Source organism: Chroicocephalus ridibundus, chromosome 22 (assembly GCF_963924245.1).
Source record: "Chroicocephalus ridibundus chromosome 22, bChrRid1.1, whole genome shotgun sequence".
Classification (NCBI taxonomy): domain Eukaryota; kingdom Metazoa; phylum Chordata; class Aves; order Charadriiformes; family Laridae; genus Chroicocephalus; species Chroicocephalus ridibundus.
The window spans coordinates 4,020,127-4,033,205 of NC_086305.1; the positions used below are offsets into that span (position 1 = coordinate 4,020,127).

General features: G+C 55.1%; 1 protein-coding gene across 2 annotated transcripts; it reads left to right on the forward strand.

The window, feature by feature from the left end:
- Positions 1 to 243: 243 nt before the first annotated feature.
- Positions 244 to 10,460, forward strand: MED16 (mediator complex subunit 16). Of its 2 annotated transcripts, XM_063357824.1 has the most exons (15): positions 244 to 304; positions 756 to 940; positions 1,360 to 1,467; positions 1,681 to 1,850; positions 2,729 to 3,160; positions 4,071 to 4,176; positions 4,848 to 5,003; positions 5,348 to 5,559; positions 5,835 to 6,041; positions 6,483 to 6,693; positions 6,899 to 7,032; positions 7,425 to 7,617; positions 7,871 to 8,087; positions 8,493 to 8,576; positions 9,677 to 10,460. In XM_063357824.1, the coding sequence occupies exons 2-15, from the start codon at positions 805 to 807 to the stop codon at positions 9,801 to 9,803; spliced, it is 2,493 nt and encodes an 830-aa protein (XP_063213894.1). In that variant the 5' UTR covers positions 244 to 304; positions 756 to 804; the 3' UTR covers positions 9,804 to 10,460. The 2 variants fall into 2 exon arrangements, with proteins under 2 accessions (XP_063213894.1, XP_063213893.1); XM_063357823.1 differs by lacking the exon at positions 244 to 304 and having other exon boundaries at positions 314 to 940.
- The last annotated feature ends 2,619 nt before the right edge of the window (positions 10,461 to 13,079 follow it).

The following is a 13,079-nucleotide window of genomic DNA, read 5'->3' on the forward strand; positions in this document are numbered from 1 at the left end:
AGAGTTTCCCCGAATATTTCCTGTACTTTAAAACTTCTCTCCGCTTCGACTTCGCCAAAATTCCCAAATCTATAGGTTATATTTGGTGTTTTTACCCCGGTGGGTTCTGGGTAGGCCTCCATGCAAATCAGCGCCACTGACTGGCACTTCCCCTCCTAGCTCTCCCCCCTCCCAGCGCTGAGGGCCCCCGGCCCGGGCTGTCCGCGGCGGTGCCTGAGCGCGCGGTGTGGGGCGCAGGCGCGCGGCGGGCAGCCCGCAGGAGCGGGGCGGGGTCCTGGTGCGCGGCGGGAGGTGGCGCGGGCCGGTGAGTGGGGCCGCCCCCCCCACTCCCGTGAGAGAGACCGGGACCCCCCGAGGGACCGGGACACCCTCACACCCCGACATTTCGCCGGGGGTCGGTATCCCGGCGGACAGACCCCCTCCGCTTCCCCCTGCGGGCCGGCGGGGCCGCCCCCGCCTCGCCCCTGCGGCAGGCCCCGCTCCCCCCGCCGTGAGGGACGGGGCGCCGGGGCCTCTCCCGGTGCCGGCCTTGTCCCCAACACGCGCCCCGGGGGGCCGCGCTCCCCCCAACAAACATCTCTGGGGGCTGGGGTCCCCATTTGCCCCTCGGGAGCCGGGGGCTGCTGCTCTTCCCCCTCCCCGTGTGCCGGGGGTGCGGCGTAGCAGGGCCTGGGCGCATCCCGGTGCGGTGCCGGTGTAACTCGGCCTCAGCCTGCGGCCTGTGTCCCGTGGAACTGGCCGTTTCGTGCTTCCAGGGAGGAGCGAGCGCCGGTCCCTCTGCAGGGTCCCAGGGCCAGCGGCGCCATGGACTTGGCCTATGTCTGCGAGTGGGAGAAAAAGCCGAAGAGCAACCACTGCCCTTCCATCCCCTTAGTGTGCGCCTGGTCCTGCCGCAACCTCATCGCTTTCACCACAGACCTCAAAAATGAGGAGGAAAAAGGTATGGTGTGCTTGTGGAAGGTTGGGTAACGTCTCCTGGAAGCTCCCAACGCGTTTAGGCAAGTCCTGCCGTCAGGAGCCATTGGGCCAGATGGGCCATGCTCTGCTTTGACCCTAAAATCTCTCACCTGCAGTAATCAACACAGGAAACTCGTGCTCTGTCTTTCCCTTCCATTCCTTAGATTTATTGGGTGTTTTGCTCACTGGGGAGTTGTTCTCACTCTGCTAAACCAGGGCAAGCTTTGCGCTGGTATCTGGTACCTCGCCTGAGTTGCCAAATGCAGTTATTTTCTGTCAAACAGTTTTGGGAAGGATAACATTTTTTGCCTTCCCCTACTCTAGCTGAGGCTCTGTGGGTTTAGAAATGCCAGCTGGAGAGCGGGTAGCCAGGGACAGTGATTCACTTGTCTTTTCGGGCAGATCTCACTCATATGGTCCATATCATCGACACTGAGCATCCCTGGGACGTCTATTCCGTTAACTCTGGACACACTGAAGTCATCACTTGTTTGGAGTGGGATCAGTCAGGTGAGCTTGGATCCCTTCTTGTTACCCTCTGTCCCACCATTCACGTGTGTGCATTTCCTAAAATGATGGTATACAATTCGTCGTGGAGAGGGAGTTTGTTGCTTTGCAGCCATGAATTGGGTGTCTCTGTTCCAACTGCACTGGGGTGGTTTGGTTTCTCGGTTGATTTTTTTGGCTGCACGCCCTGGTTCTTACGAGGTGCCCTTGTCGTAGGCTCCAGGCTGCTCTCGGCAGACGCAGATGGCCACATCAAGTGCTGGAGCATGACCGATCACTTGGCCAACAGCTGGGAGAACACCGTGGGCAGTATGGTGGAAGGGGACCCGGTTGTGGCCCTGTCCTGGCTGCACAATGGCGTGAAGCTGGCTCTGCACGTGGAAAAGGTTTGTCACAGCTCTGCAGGGGATCCAGTCAGGAAGGCTGGACGCGGTCCTTAACAAAGGACTTGGAAAACCCCTGTCTGTGTTTCCCGTTGCTCTGGGCTTCACCCGTTGCCCTGGGCAGGTCGAGTAGGGGAAGTTTCCCAGGCAAAAGAAAAGTGAGATTCCTAGTTCCTGCTGAATTTCAGTGGGGGTTGGATGCCTTGTTTCTCTTGGTGCTTGAAACACGTGTTCCTTAGTCTGGTGCTTCAATTTCCTTGGAGATAAAAGTATTTCTGTGCCTCCCGGTAGTATTTCAGAAGAAATGTATTTGAGGTCCTGAGGTTTAATCCAGGGATTTGGGAATGGGAGCCGTATGTGTATGGAGATAAGCTGCTTGTTTAGAAACGTGTCTAATTCTGTCAGACTCAAAAAGAGCAAGTCTGCCAAGTAGAAGTTACCTACTTACATTTTTTTAAACATTAACTCTTAGGGTGTCCCACAGAGAGAAGCATTTCCCTCTCTTTAGTCCTGGAGAACCCGAGGCACGGGGACGTAAAGGGTTGTGCAGTGGGTTGATGTCGGAGCTGGATTTGGCCCCAGAAAGGGAGAGGGAGTGTCGGTCTTCCAGGTTCAGTCCACATTAGCAAGGTTGGAGCTGTGTCAGGTGCTCGGAGAGCTTCGCTGAGGGCCTGGCATGTGCCTGCATGGCTGGAACTCCTCTGGTGTGGGGATGAAGGGGCCTCTCCGGGATCACGTAGCAAGAGTCGGGTGTGGGAGCTCAGTGCCCTCATCTGACTCTGTTCAGCTCCGCAGTGACTTAGCGAGGAGCGCTCTGCACTCGAGAGCGCGCTGCGGGTATCGGGTGCAAATGTCTTTGTGTTGTTGACCTTTGTTCACAGTCTGGAGCATCGAACTTTGGGGAGAAGTTTTCCAGGGTCAAGTTCTCTCCGTCGCTGACGCTGTTTGGCGGGAAGCCCATGGAGGGCTGGATTGCTGTGACCATCAGTGGGCTGGTGACAGTCTCCCTCCTCAAGCCCAACGGGCAAGTGCTGACATCCACAGAGAGCCTGTGCCGCCTCCGCTGTCGCGTTGCCTTGGCAGATGTTGCCTTCACTGGTGGGGGGAACATCGTGGTGGCCACATCCGATGGCAGCAGCACCTCCCCTGTCCAGTTCTACAAAGTCTGCGTCAGCGTGGTGAATGAGAAATGCAAAATAGACACTGAAATCCTGCCTTCACTCTTCATGCGCTGCACCACGGACCCTGCCCGCAAAGACAAATACCCAGCAATCACTCACCTGAAATTCCTCGCTCGGGACATGTCAGAGCAGGTGAGCATATGCTGTTAAAGCAAGTAGGAGTTAAATGAATAGCAAGGAAAGAGCTGTTTGCTCCACCTTTGGCTTCCCCATGTGGCTCTGGAGGTGAATGATCGTGTCCTGCAAAGCCCTTTGTGTTTCTAGCTGCTGTTTCTGGAAGTACTGCTAGTTCAGCTCCGCTGTCACACAGGCTGCGCTTAAAATGTCTGGGGGTGTAATGGCTGAGCCCTCCAGTTCGTGGAAAAGCCCAGTCCTTCGTTAGCCTGATTATGCTTTGCTTTGTTTATTTTCCGGATCTGGCCATGGTTGTTAGGGGAGCTCTGCTGCGCTGTCCAGAAGGTTCTGGGATGGGAAGTCTTTCATCTCTAGGTCTCAGCTTCAAAGCATCTCCTTTCCAGAACACTTGGAGCTCTTGATCTGCGTGACTTAATTTTGTAGCTTAACTCTATTTGTCAGGGGATTGCTAATATGATTCTGGAAAGCTAAGTGATTCGATGAAGCCCAACCGCTCTTCTCTCTCCTCTGGTTAGGACGGAATGCCTTGTTGGAGAGCACAGTGTCTGCTCTGGCTTCACACCCAGTTCAGTTTTGCCCTTTCCTTTACGTTTAGTTCCCAATGTGTGCGAGCGACATCAGGTCACAAGGCTGGCGAGAGGTGAGATCGTTTGTGACGTGGAGAGGCACAGGCTGTGACAGCACATGGCAGAGTTCCGCCTCTCTCTGCTTCTAGCTGCAACTAGGGCCTTCACCGTTACGTATTGCTGATACAATCCTCTGCTTTTTGCTGGTGGAATATAAACTAATCAGAAGCAGCAGCCTCAGAATGGAGGAGAGAGGGAAGCGCGGAAAATGCGAGGGGATGGTGTCTTTCCCTATTGTAAAGTTTGGGCGTGTGGTTGCAGTATGGGTTTCTATTTTGCAGGTGTTGCTTTGTGCTTCCAACCAAAACAGCAGCATCGTGGAGTGCTGGTCTCTGCGGAAAGAGGGCTTGCCGGTCAATAATATCTTTCAGCAGATCTCCCCTGTGGGTGAGTTCCTGCACTGGATACGCTTAAAAATAGGAGCAAGGGCTAAGTGAAAGTGCAAGACAGGTTCTCCCATCCATTATTGCCTATATGAGATTATCCAGAATCCCGTATTTATTTTGCAGGTGTTCTCAGTCACATGCTCTATTTCATCTGTTTGCATCTTAGGCAACAAATTGCTGGTTTCCAGGAAGTGGTTTGATTGTTACTTTCACTCAATAAAAGACATTTTCTGTGTTAACCTGCGGAACCGCTCTTCCCACTGAGAACCGAGCGAGCCGAGCCTTCTAAAACAAAAAGATCGTGCAGCAAAGCCAGTTTCATCAGGCTGTCCAGTCTGCGTGGTTTTTCCACCTGATTTCAGATAAAACAAATCTATGTGTTTTGTTCTGGTGAAATATAAAGGATTATTCTACATAAGGATTTTTTTAATCACTAGCAGCAGAGCCTTCCATCAAAAGAGACATAAAAAGAAGCCGTTGTTTGTACAATTACTGAGGTCAGGAAAAAAATAGGGAAATATGAGGGAAATATACAGGTGTGGTAGAATGAACAAATACTCGGTGCTTGATCCCGCTTAGTTGGGGAGGGGGAGTGTGGGCAGAAATTGGTGGGGGTGTATTTTCTGATCTCTTTGGGGAGAGATGTCTCACTTATTTACTTATTTTTCATAGTTGGAGACAAGCAACCCATGATACTGAAATGGCGGATTCTTTCTGCCACCAATGACTTGGATCGGGTTTCGGCTGTGGCTCTGCCGAAGTTGCCCATCTCCCTGACCAATACTGATCTGAAGGTAGCAAACGACACCAAATTCTTCCCTGGATTGGGTAAGGAGTTTCTATTTTCTTTCTAAATACGTAGCTTTTGCCTGAAACTTTCCCTTCTTCATCTTCTGAACTGTAGCTGAAGGAAGAATTCAGAATAAACCATATGAAATGCTGATAGGAAAAGTTTGGTATCTTCCTATCCATCCCATTTCATTTCCATGGAATGATGCGTATCTCTGAAGTGCTGATGTGGCCTCAAGATATGAATGTGCCTGAGAGCCCACAGCCTTTTGGGTGCTGTGTTGTTGCCACGTGGGCTTTCAGTGGTGGCAGCTTCTCTGGGAGAGGTCTGGGTTACACTGGGAGCAGTCGCTTGCTCACCCTCGGCTGTTTTCTCTCCACAGGTCTGGCTTTGGCTTTTCACGATGGCAGCGTCCACATAGTTCATCGCCTGTCCTTGCAAATGATGGCCGTCTTCTACGGCTCTTCCTCCCAGCGCCCGGTGGATGAGCAGACTATCAAGAGGCAGCGAACTGCTGGTCCCCTGGTTCACTTCAAAGCCATGCAGCTCTCCTGGACGTCTCTGGCCTTGGCTGGCATTGATAGCCATGGGAAGGTATTGTGCTCTGCTTGAGGGGTATGTGTTAGTTCTTCTTGTCCAGGTTCTCTCTCTGTCTCTCTAAGAGGCGATGGATTGCTCAGAAAAACACTGGGAATGTTACGTCCAGCTGGGTGATCCGTGTTAAACAAGAAGGGCTGTATCCTGTTACTGCAGGAGTTGTATCTTTGGGTCAGGAATGAGGAGCGGTTGGCCCTGTGTTGTGTTACAGCTTTGCAGAATGTTTTCAGTTCGGTTCTTGATAGGGATTTTCCGTTGCCTCCTCCCTTCAGCTGAGCATGCTTCGCATCTCCCCCTCCATGGGCCACGTGCTGGACATGAACATGTCCCTCCGTCACTTGCTGTTCCTGTTGGAGTATTGCATGGTGACTGGCTATGACTGGTGGGACATCCTGCTCCACGTCCAGCCCAACATGGTCCAGAACCTGGTGGAGAAGCTGCATGAGGAGTACATGCGCCAGAACGCGGCCCTGCAGCAGGTCAGCGGGAGCTCCCAGGCAGAGGGTGGGCACACGGAGGGGTCTCGGTGCCTGGGAGGAGGGGGTAGTCGTTGCCAGCGCTCAGAGGACAGACGGCTCTGACTGCCTGGCCGTGCTGTCTCCGAGTACACTACTCGAGCAGTACTCGAGGTGTGAAGAACCTCCATTTAAGCAGTGTTCATTTTCACTAACATTAATGCATCTCTACCTGTTGGAAGCTTCTTGTGAGGTGGTAAAGTCTATTTTTGGCAGAGATTCTGGGAACAGCAGCACTGTTTGTACATGCACAGAACAGTATTCACACGCACGGCACAGTATTCACTATTCCTGTCATTCATGTGGCAGAAACGGAGAGTAGAGAATAAAGCAGCTTGCTTTAATGAGCTTATTCTCATTCTGCCTTTACTTCTTTATTTTTCCTGGTGTCTCACTGTCGATCAGGTCCTCTCCACACGCATTGTTGCCATGAAGGCGTCTCTCTGCAAGCTCTCCTCCAGCACCATAGCCCGCGTGTGTGACTACCATGCGAAGCTCTTCCTGATCGCCATTAGCTGCACCCTGAAATCCCTGCTACGCCCACACTTCCTGAACACCCCGGACAAGAGCCCCGGGGACCGACTCACCGAAATCTGCTCCAAGATCACAGATATAGGTAGTGATTTCTCATACGTCAGGCACTGCGTTCTGAGTCGTTTGTATCAGATCCTTCCCCCCTTTTAGGTTTGATATAAAATGTCATGGTCTCATATTAGCTCCCGGGGTTTGAGGAAGAAGCGGGTGACCTCTCTTGGCACTGCAGGGACAAGGGGCGGAGTTTGGATCTTCCTGAGCCAGGAGATATCTTGCTTCTGTTTCAGACATCGACAAGGTGATGATTAACCTGAAGACAGAAGAATTTGTCCTGGAGATGACCACGTTACAGTCCCTGCAGCAGCTCATCCAGTGGGTGGGAGATTTTGTGCTGTACTTGCTGGCCAGCCTGCCTAACCAGGTGAGAGCCCGGCGGGCTGAGAACAGGCCCAGAGGAGCAAAAAAAATCTGTGTACAGTGTTCAGGTGGCTTTAGCCGAGTCACGCATGACCCCGGTGTTCCTGTCGGAACCGACACTTGGGAGAAGAGTGTACGAAACAGCAGAAATACAAAATGGTCTGTTCCGTGCCCATGTGGGAGTCAGTGGTGTAGTGACTGGCAGCTGCATTCGGTGGCTGCCTGACTTGTCTGAGCTTTTCCTGAACCTCTGCGTCCCTCAGGCCTGCGCAGCATCCTCTGGCAGAGAGCGCCGCAGGCTGCGTGGTGCTTGAAAAGAGGAGTTGTCTGAAAACGGAGCAGGGGTTCCGGCAGGCTGCATGTAGGTCCCAGTCTCGGCTCTTTCCTCCTCCGCAGGGCTCCCCTGTGCGGCCGGGACACAGCTTCCTGCGAGACGGAGCCTCCCTGGGCATGTTCAGGGAGCTGATGGTGGTGATCCGTATTTGGGGGCTGTTGAAGCCAAGCTGCCTTCCCGTCTACACGGCAACCTCCGACACCCAGGACAGCATGTCCCTCCTCTTCAGGCTCCTGACTAAACTCTGGCTGTGCTGTAAGTGTTTGCCGGTTTCCCTGAACAAAAGAACCCTTCCTTAATGTGGATCGTGCATGAAAGGAATAATTGCGGGGAGTGAGTTCTGAGTGGGTCTGTGGTGTTTAGAAAGGGCAAGTACAGCTGCCAAGTTTATTGTTTGCTGTGCCGTGTTGGCGGATGGAGGAGGAAACTGCACGCAGTTCTCGCCATCTCTAAATGAGAAATTTAAAGATCAGGCTGGTTCTCTCTCTTCGCTTTATTTTCCATGCAGGTCGTGAGGAAAATCACATAACGGAGCCAGATGATACCCTGATAGACGAGTGTTGCCTCCTCCCTAGCCAGCTGCTCATTCCCAACATTGACTGGTTGCCCATCAACGACGGCATTATCAGCAAGCTGCAGAACAAACAGCTTGTCCGGCTGCAGTTCGGGAAAGCTCCTGGGCTCGTCGGTCACACTGTCTCTTCCCAGTTTGATGCCTTTGTCAGGTGCAGAGACCCGAAAGGAATCGGTGGTGTGACGGGAAGGGGGTGTCGGGAGGGTTTGGGATCTCTGCAGCTCCGAGGGGTCGGTGTGTTCGGGACGCCTGCCTTTTTTGGCTCATCCACTTGCTGGTGTCACCCAAGAGCAGTTTGTTCTCTCTGCTTGAATTAATTTCTTAACTTGCAGTGGGCTGGGGATTTAAAGCGTTGAAAAGAGGTGGCAAATGGAGGGGGGGAAGAATGCTAGTTTGTGATTAGGTTCGTGTCAGCGTGGCCTGGAATCCCCTGGCACTCGGTGGACTGGGTAATCAAAGCCTGTGTCGCGTCGGCCACTGAAATGCAGCTCGCTGTCCTGGAAACAGCTTTTACAAAGTGATATTCTAGAACGTTCCCGTTCTTCTTCCTCCCCAGGGCACCTGGACAGCCCAAAATTGATCATCTGAGGCGGCTTCATTTAGGCGCGTACCCGACAGAGGAATGCAAGTCGTGTACCAGGTAAGCGCCGCAAGCTCATCCCTTCAGTGCAGAGGAGCTCTTGGCAGAGACTCAAACTGTTCTTTTTGTCATTCAAAAGCTCTTTCAGTCTCTGTTTACCATCCTCGCTGGTATCCCAGTAACATTTCATGCTAATTGTGGCGGCAGGAGGAAATGCTGCTTCTATAATAAGGCTTTTGGTGTACGGCGCTACCCCTAGCCTTGGAAGAAAGCAGTCGTGGTTGTGTTTTAAGGCAACACTAACCTGGAAAAACCACGATCCTTAAACTGTATCGCTGATTCGAGATAGCTGCTGCTCTATCACTGCAGCAGGGCTGTTAGATTAAAAATCTTATTACTTTGCCCGGTGCAAAGTAACCCCAGGTCTGTGAGAATTAACTACCTTCGTCATGGCCAGTGGTTGAAGCGCGTTTCATCTAAGGGCTGAATTGTGGGTCACGGGATAAACAGGATAGCGCTTTGACAGAAAAAATCCGAGAGCGGTCGGGCTGCGCAGGTAAGCGGAGTCCAGAATTTGGCCTGTAGGAGTCCGTTAGGCACGAGAAATCCTCAGCTTGTTTAGCAGGTCTGGTCTTTCAATAAAACCACCTGTGTTCTTGGAGAGGAGCTGGTGAGAGGAAATAATCACAGGATCCGTGGTGCCGTTTTTGGGGCGTCTTTCAAACCAGGCTTGCATTTTAAGTCCCTTTGTGCCGTCCTCTTCATCCACCCTCACAAAAGAGCCTGGATTTCAAAACAATGGGGCAGGGAGCAAACATCCATCTAATCATGTGATTGCATTAGCTTTAATTATTGGTTTTAATAGAAAGTCTCTGTAGCAGATCATTTTTACAAGATGACTGTCTGCTGTTTTATGTATAAATAGCAGCTGGGGGCTGTTGTCTTGAAGACAGCCTTCTGTTCCACGGTAACCTCTCTTCCCTTTGGATAATTGCTCGCGTGGTTTCAGCTGGCTTTTAGAGCTCACAAACATCACCTGCAAATGACACGAAAGCTGCTTTCCTCCTCGGATTCTTTGTTCCCCGCGTGATCCGTACGGACGCCCCGGCAGTGCTGGCTCTTTCTTCCCGAGCCTGGCTGCAGCTCTCGTTTCTTTCCAGGTGTGGGTGTGTTACGATGCTGAAATCGCCCAACAAAGTGACGGCGGTGAAGCAGTGGGAGCAGCGCTGGATCAAGAACTGCCTGTGTGGGGGGCTGTGGAGGAGGATGCCCCTCAGCTACTCCTGAGCCAGGGGAACAGCCGGCGCCAAGCAGAAGAGCTGCTCGGAGCTTCCTTCCTTGGAGGCGTCTGGGCCGAAGGGACGGCAGCTCTTCTGAGCCTTCTGGAAGTGTCGGCCCGTGAGACGGCGCTGAGCAGCCGACCGCGGTGCTGCTGCTCTTGCATTGATCTTTCTGCCCTAAAAAAGAGGGGAGGGAGCTCTTCCTTCTTTTACAGGGAAGAGCCGGAAGGCAACGCCAGAGGTTTCCCTGTCAGGGTCAGCCTGGGAGGCGAGCGCCCGGCGGCATTTGTGTCCGGGCCGAGCAGGCGGAGGGGCCAGACCCCGGCGTGAGCCCCCGCCTGGGCAGAGGGTGGTGACGGTGGTGGCTGGGGGTGAACGGACAAAGTCCCCGGTAAAAGGGGAACAAATACCTGGTGCCTCCTGTTCAGCCTTTGCTACGGGCTGCTTGGGAAGCGCAGCCTGGGCTGGGTACTCCCTCTTCCCCCGCGCTTCTCCCTCCTCTGAGTGAACTTGATGGGAGACTTCGCCGTCGTACCTTTAACGGAGCAGTCGCTTCCCCCTCCAGAGGAGCAGGAACACGGGACTGTTGCTCCCTGGAGCAAACCCCTCTGGCTCTCATCGAACCGGCAGCTCTTTTGTAAATAAAAGTTCCCTGAATTTTGTATGGAATGTTTGGTCTTTTCGTGTGACTTTGGTCGTGCACCCGTCCTGGACAGTCGATGCACGAGCAGAAGCGGGAAAGCCCTGCTTAATTGCATCTCTGTTAGGAAAGGAGCTGCCATCATTTGCAAAATTGGAAGGGGAAATTAGTGTTTTCAAGCTTCTGTCCGGTTATTACGGACACAGGAGGAGAAAGCGTCAAGTCATTGGGATGGTTTTGAGTCTCCAGCTTCAGGCAAAGCCGGACATTTCAGGGTGTTCTGGTGTACAGCTCCGTACCGCTCCCAGGGTCAGGCGTAAATCGCATCAGCCGTTGGCCCTCATTTAACGGTGCGGAGCTACCGCTTCGCTGAGCGCACTTATTTGCCCGAAATTACAAACTAATGGTGCTAACACTGTGGCATCTGCTGGGTGTAGCGGCCCTGGCTCTTTGGTCTTTGGGTGGATGCCCTGGGCTACCGGTGTGCGTTTGCTCCGCTCTCTGCGGCCGTCGGTTCTCGGGACGGGCTTTTCATTGCGGGAGGGGGAGCCCCGCGGCCTCCCGGCAGTCGGGATGTAGCAGCGCAGCTCCGGGACTTCCAGCCGGTGCAAGCTCCTTCGAGCGGTTGCTCCGGGTTTGCCCGCACGTGGGGCTGGTGCAAGCCCCCGGCTGGAAGCCCAAGTTGGGCAGGACCTTCTCACGGGAGCCCGGGTGGCCGGTGGCCACTGGGAACAGGGCTGGAGCAGGCGGCTCCCCAGGATCGGCCCTAAACATCCGTGCGCTTTGACCAAGCGCAGAGGAGACGCTCGGAGCTGAGCTGCGGCTTGGCCAAATTCCTGCCATTTAAGGGAGCGAACGCGCCAGTTTCTGTATATTCCCTTCCCTCTGGAGCTGCGTTTTCATTTATTAGTGAAAAATTGAGCTGTGGCAAAGAGCTCGTCTCTCAGCTCCGTTTAATGTTTTGCTGTACGGAGCTGGTCTCTGCCTTGCTATTCTTGTGGTAATTAAGGAAAATCAAATGGCTAATTAGGAAACTACAACTTCTTGTTAAGGCTCTTTTTTCCCCTGCAAGTAAAACTGTAATCAACCCGGGCCCTCGTTAATCTCCTTTTGCTCAGAGAACGGGTTTGGGGTTATTTAATGTTTGATTGCCGCTGCTCCCTGGGTGCACGGAGGTGGGACCGAGCGGCTGCTCCGCGGGAGGACGGAGGCTCGTGGAGGATGGAGGCTCATGGAGGACGGACGCTCGGGGAGGATGGAGGCTCGTAGAGGTTGGATGCTCGGGGAGGACGGAGGCTCATGGAGGATGGATGCTCATGGAGGACGGACGCTCGGGGAGGATGGAGGCTTGTAGAGGTTGGATGCTCGGGGAGGACAGAGGCTCATGGAGGATGGATGCTCATGGAGAACGGATGCTCATGGAGAACAGACGCTCGGGGAGGACGGAGGCTCGTAGAGGTTGGATGCTTGGGGAGGATGGAGGCTCGTGGAGGATGGATGCTCATGGAGAACAGACGCTCGGGGAGGGCGGAGGCTCGCAGAGGATGGATGCTCATGGAGGATGGAGGCTCGTGTCCCCCCTTCTCCTCCTGCCCGAGATGGAGCCCGGGGCTGGGAGCAGCTCCCCGAGGCGCTGGCTGAGCTCCGGGTGGCCACGTGCACAGCGAGGGACGGAAGGTGGGTTTTGAAGCCCAGAACCGCTTTCTCCTCCTCCGCCCCCCACGCGGCGCCCTTCTGCCCCATCCCACCCTGCCTCCATCGCTCCTTGTCCCGCTCTGCCCCGCTCCCGGGATGGGGATGCTGGAAGGGTCGGGATGCTGGAAGGGTCTCGCGGTTCCCTGCCAATGCTCCCTCCTGGCCTGGCTCCCTCCAGGGACTGGGGGACCCCCCCGTCTGCGGGAGGGCGGGGGGGCTCCCCTACACACTGGTCCTGCCGCCGTGGGGACACAGGACAAGGACCAGCGTCCTGCCGGGGCAGCGCAGTGCCGGCCGCTCCCGGGGCTGGAGGGGGTCTCTCCTAGAGGCTGGGCTGCAGCTGCGGGATGAGGGCTCTGCCTCCCCCCCAAAAACAGCCGCAGGCCCTGAGCCAAGCGCCGGCGTCTCCCCCTCCAGCCCCCTTCGCCCTTCCACGGCCCCGGGGACAAGGATGGAGGGTCCCGGCACGGGTCCTGCCCAGCCTCCTTGGCCCCCACCGCGGGAGCCGGAGCCGCCCTTTGCCTAGTCAGCAATTTGCAGGTTCTGCTTTAACAAATGGCCGCACAAGGGCTCCGCGGGAGGCCCTGGCCCTGCACCTCATCGTGGCCGTGCCGCAGGATGCGTCCCCTGCTCCCCCCGGGGCTGATGGGCTGGGGGTGCTCGGCCGTGGGGCACGGGGGTGGGAGCAGGGCCAGGAGCAGTGTTGGGGGGCCGCTGGGGTCCCCATGCCCCTCGAGGAGACGCCACTCCGGGGCAGAGCTGGGGTCCAGCGCTCACCGCAGTGAGTTTGGGGGGGGTCTCAGCACACGGCCAAGGCACAGGAGGGGATGGGGCTCCCCCCGAAATGTGATCGCGGAGGGGAGGATGGGGGGGCCCTGGCCGCATTGTCCCCATGGGCTCAGCCTCAGCGTCTGCCCCCCTCGTGTCCAGCTCCTCCTGGTGCTGCCT

Excerpts from the sequence above, each read along its gene's own strand:
- MED16 (XM_063357824.1), top strand. The coding sequence starts at position 805 with ATGGACTTGGCCTATGTCTGCGAGTGGGAGAAAAAGCCGAAGAGCAAC. Across the intron at positions 6,042-6,482 it reads AGAACGCGGCCCTGCAGCAG|GTCCTCTCCACACGCATTGT; the intron begins GTCAGCGGGAGC and ends ACTGTCGATCAG. Across the intron at positions 7,618-7,870 it reads GACTAAACTCTGGCTGTGCT|GTCGTGAGGAAAATCACATA; the intron begins GTAAGTGTTTGC and ends TTTTCCATGCAG.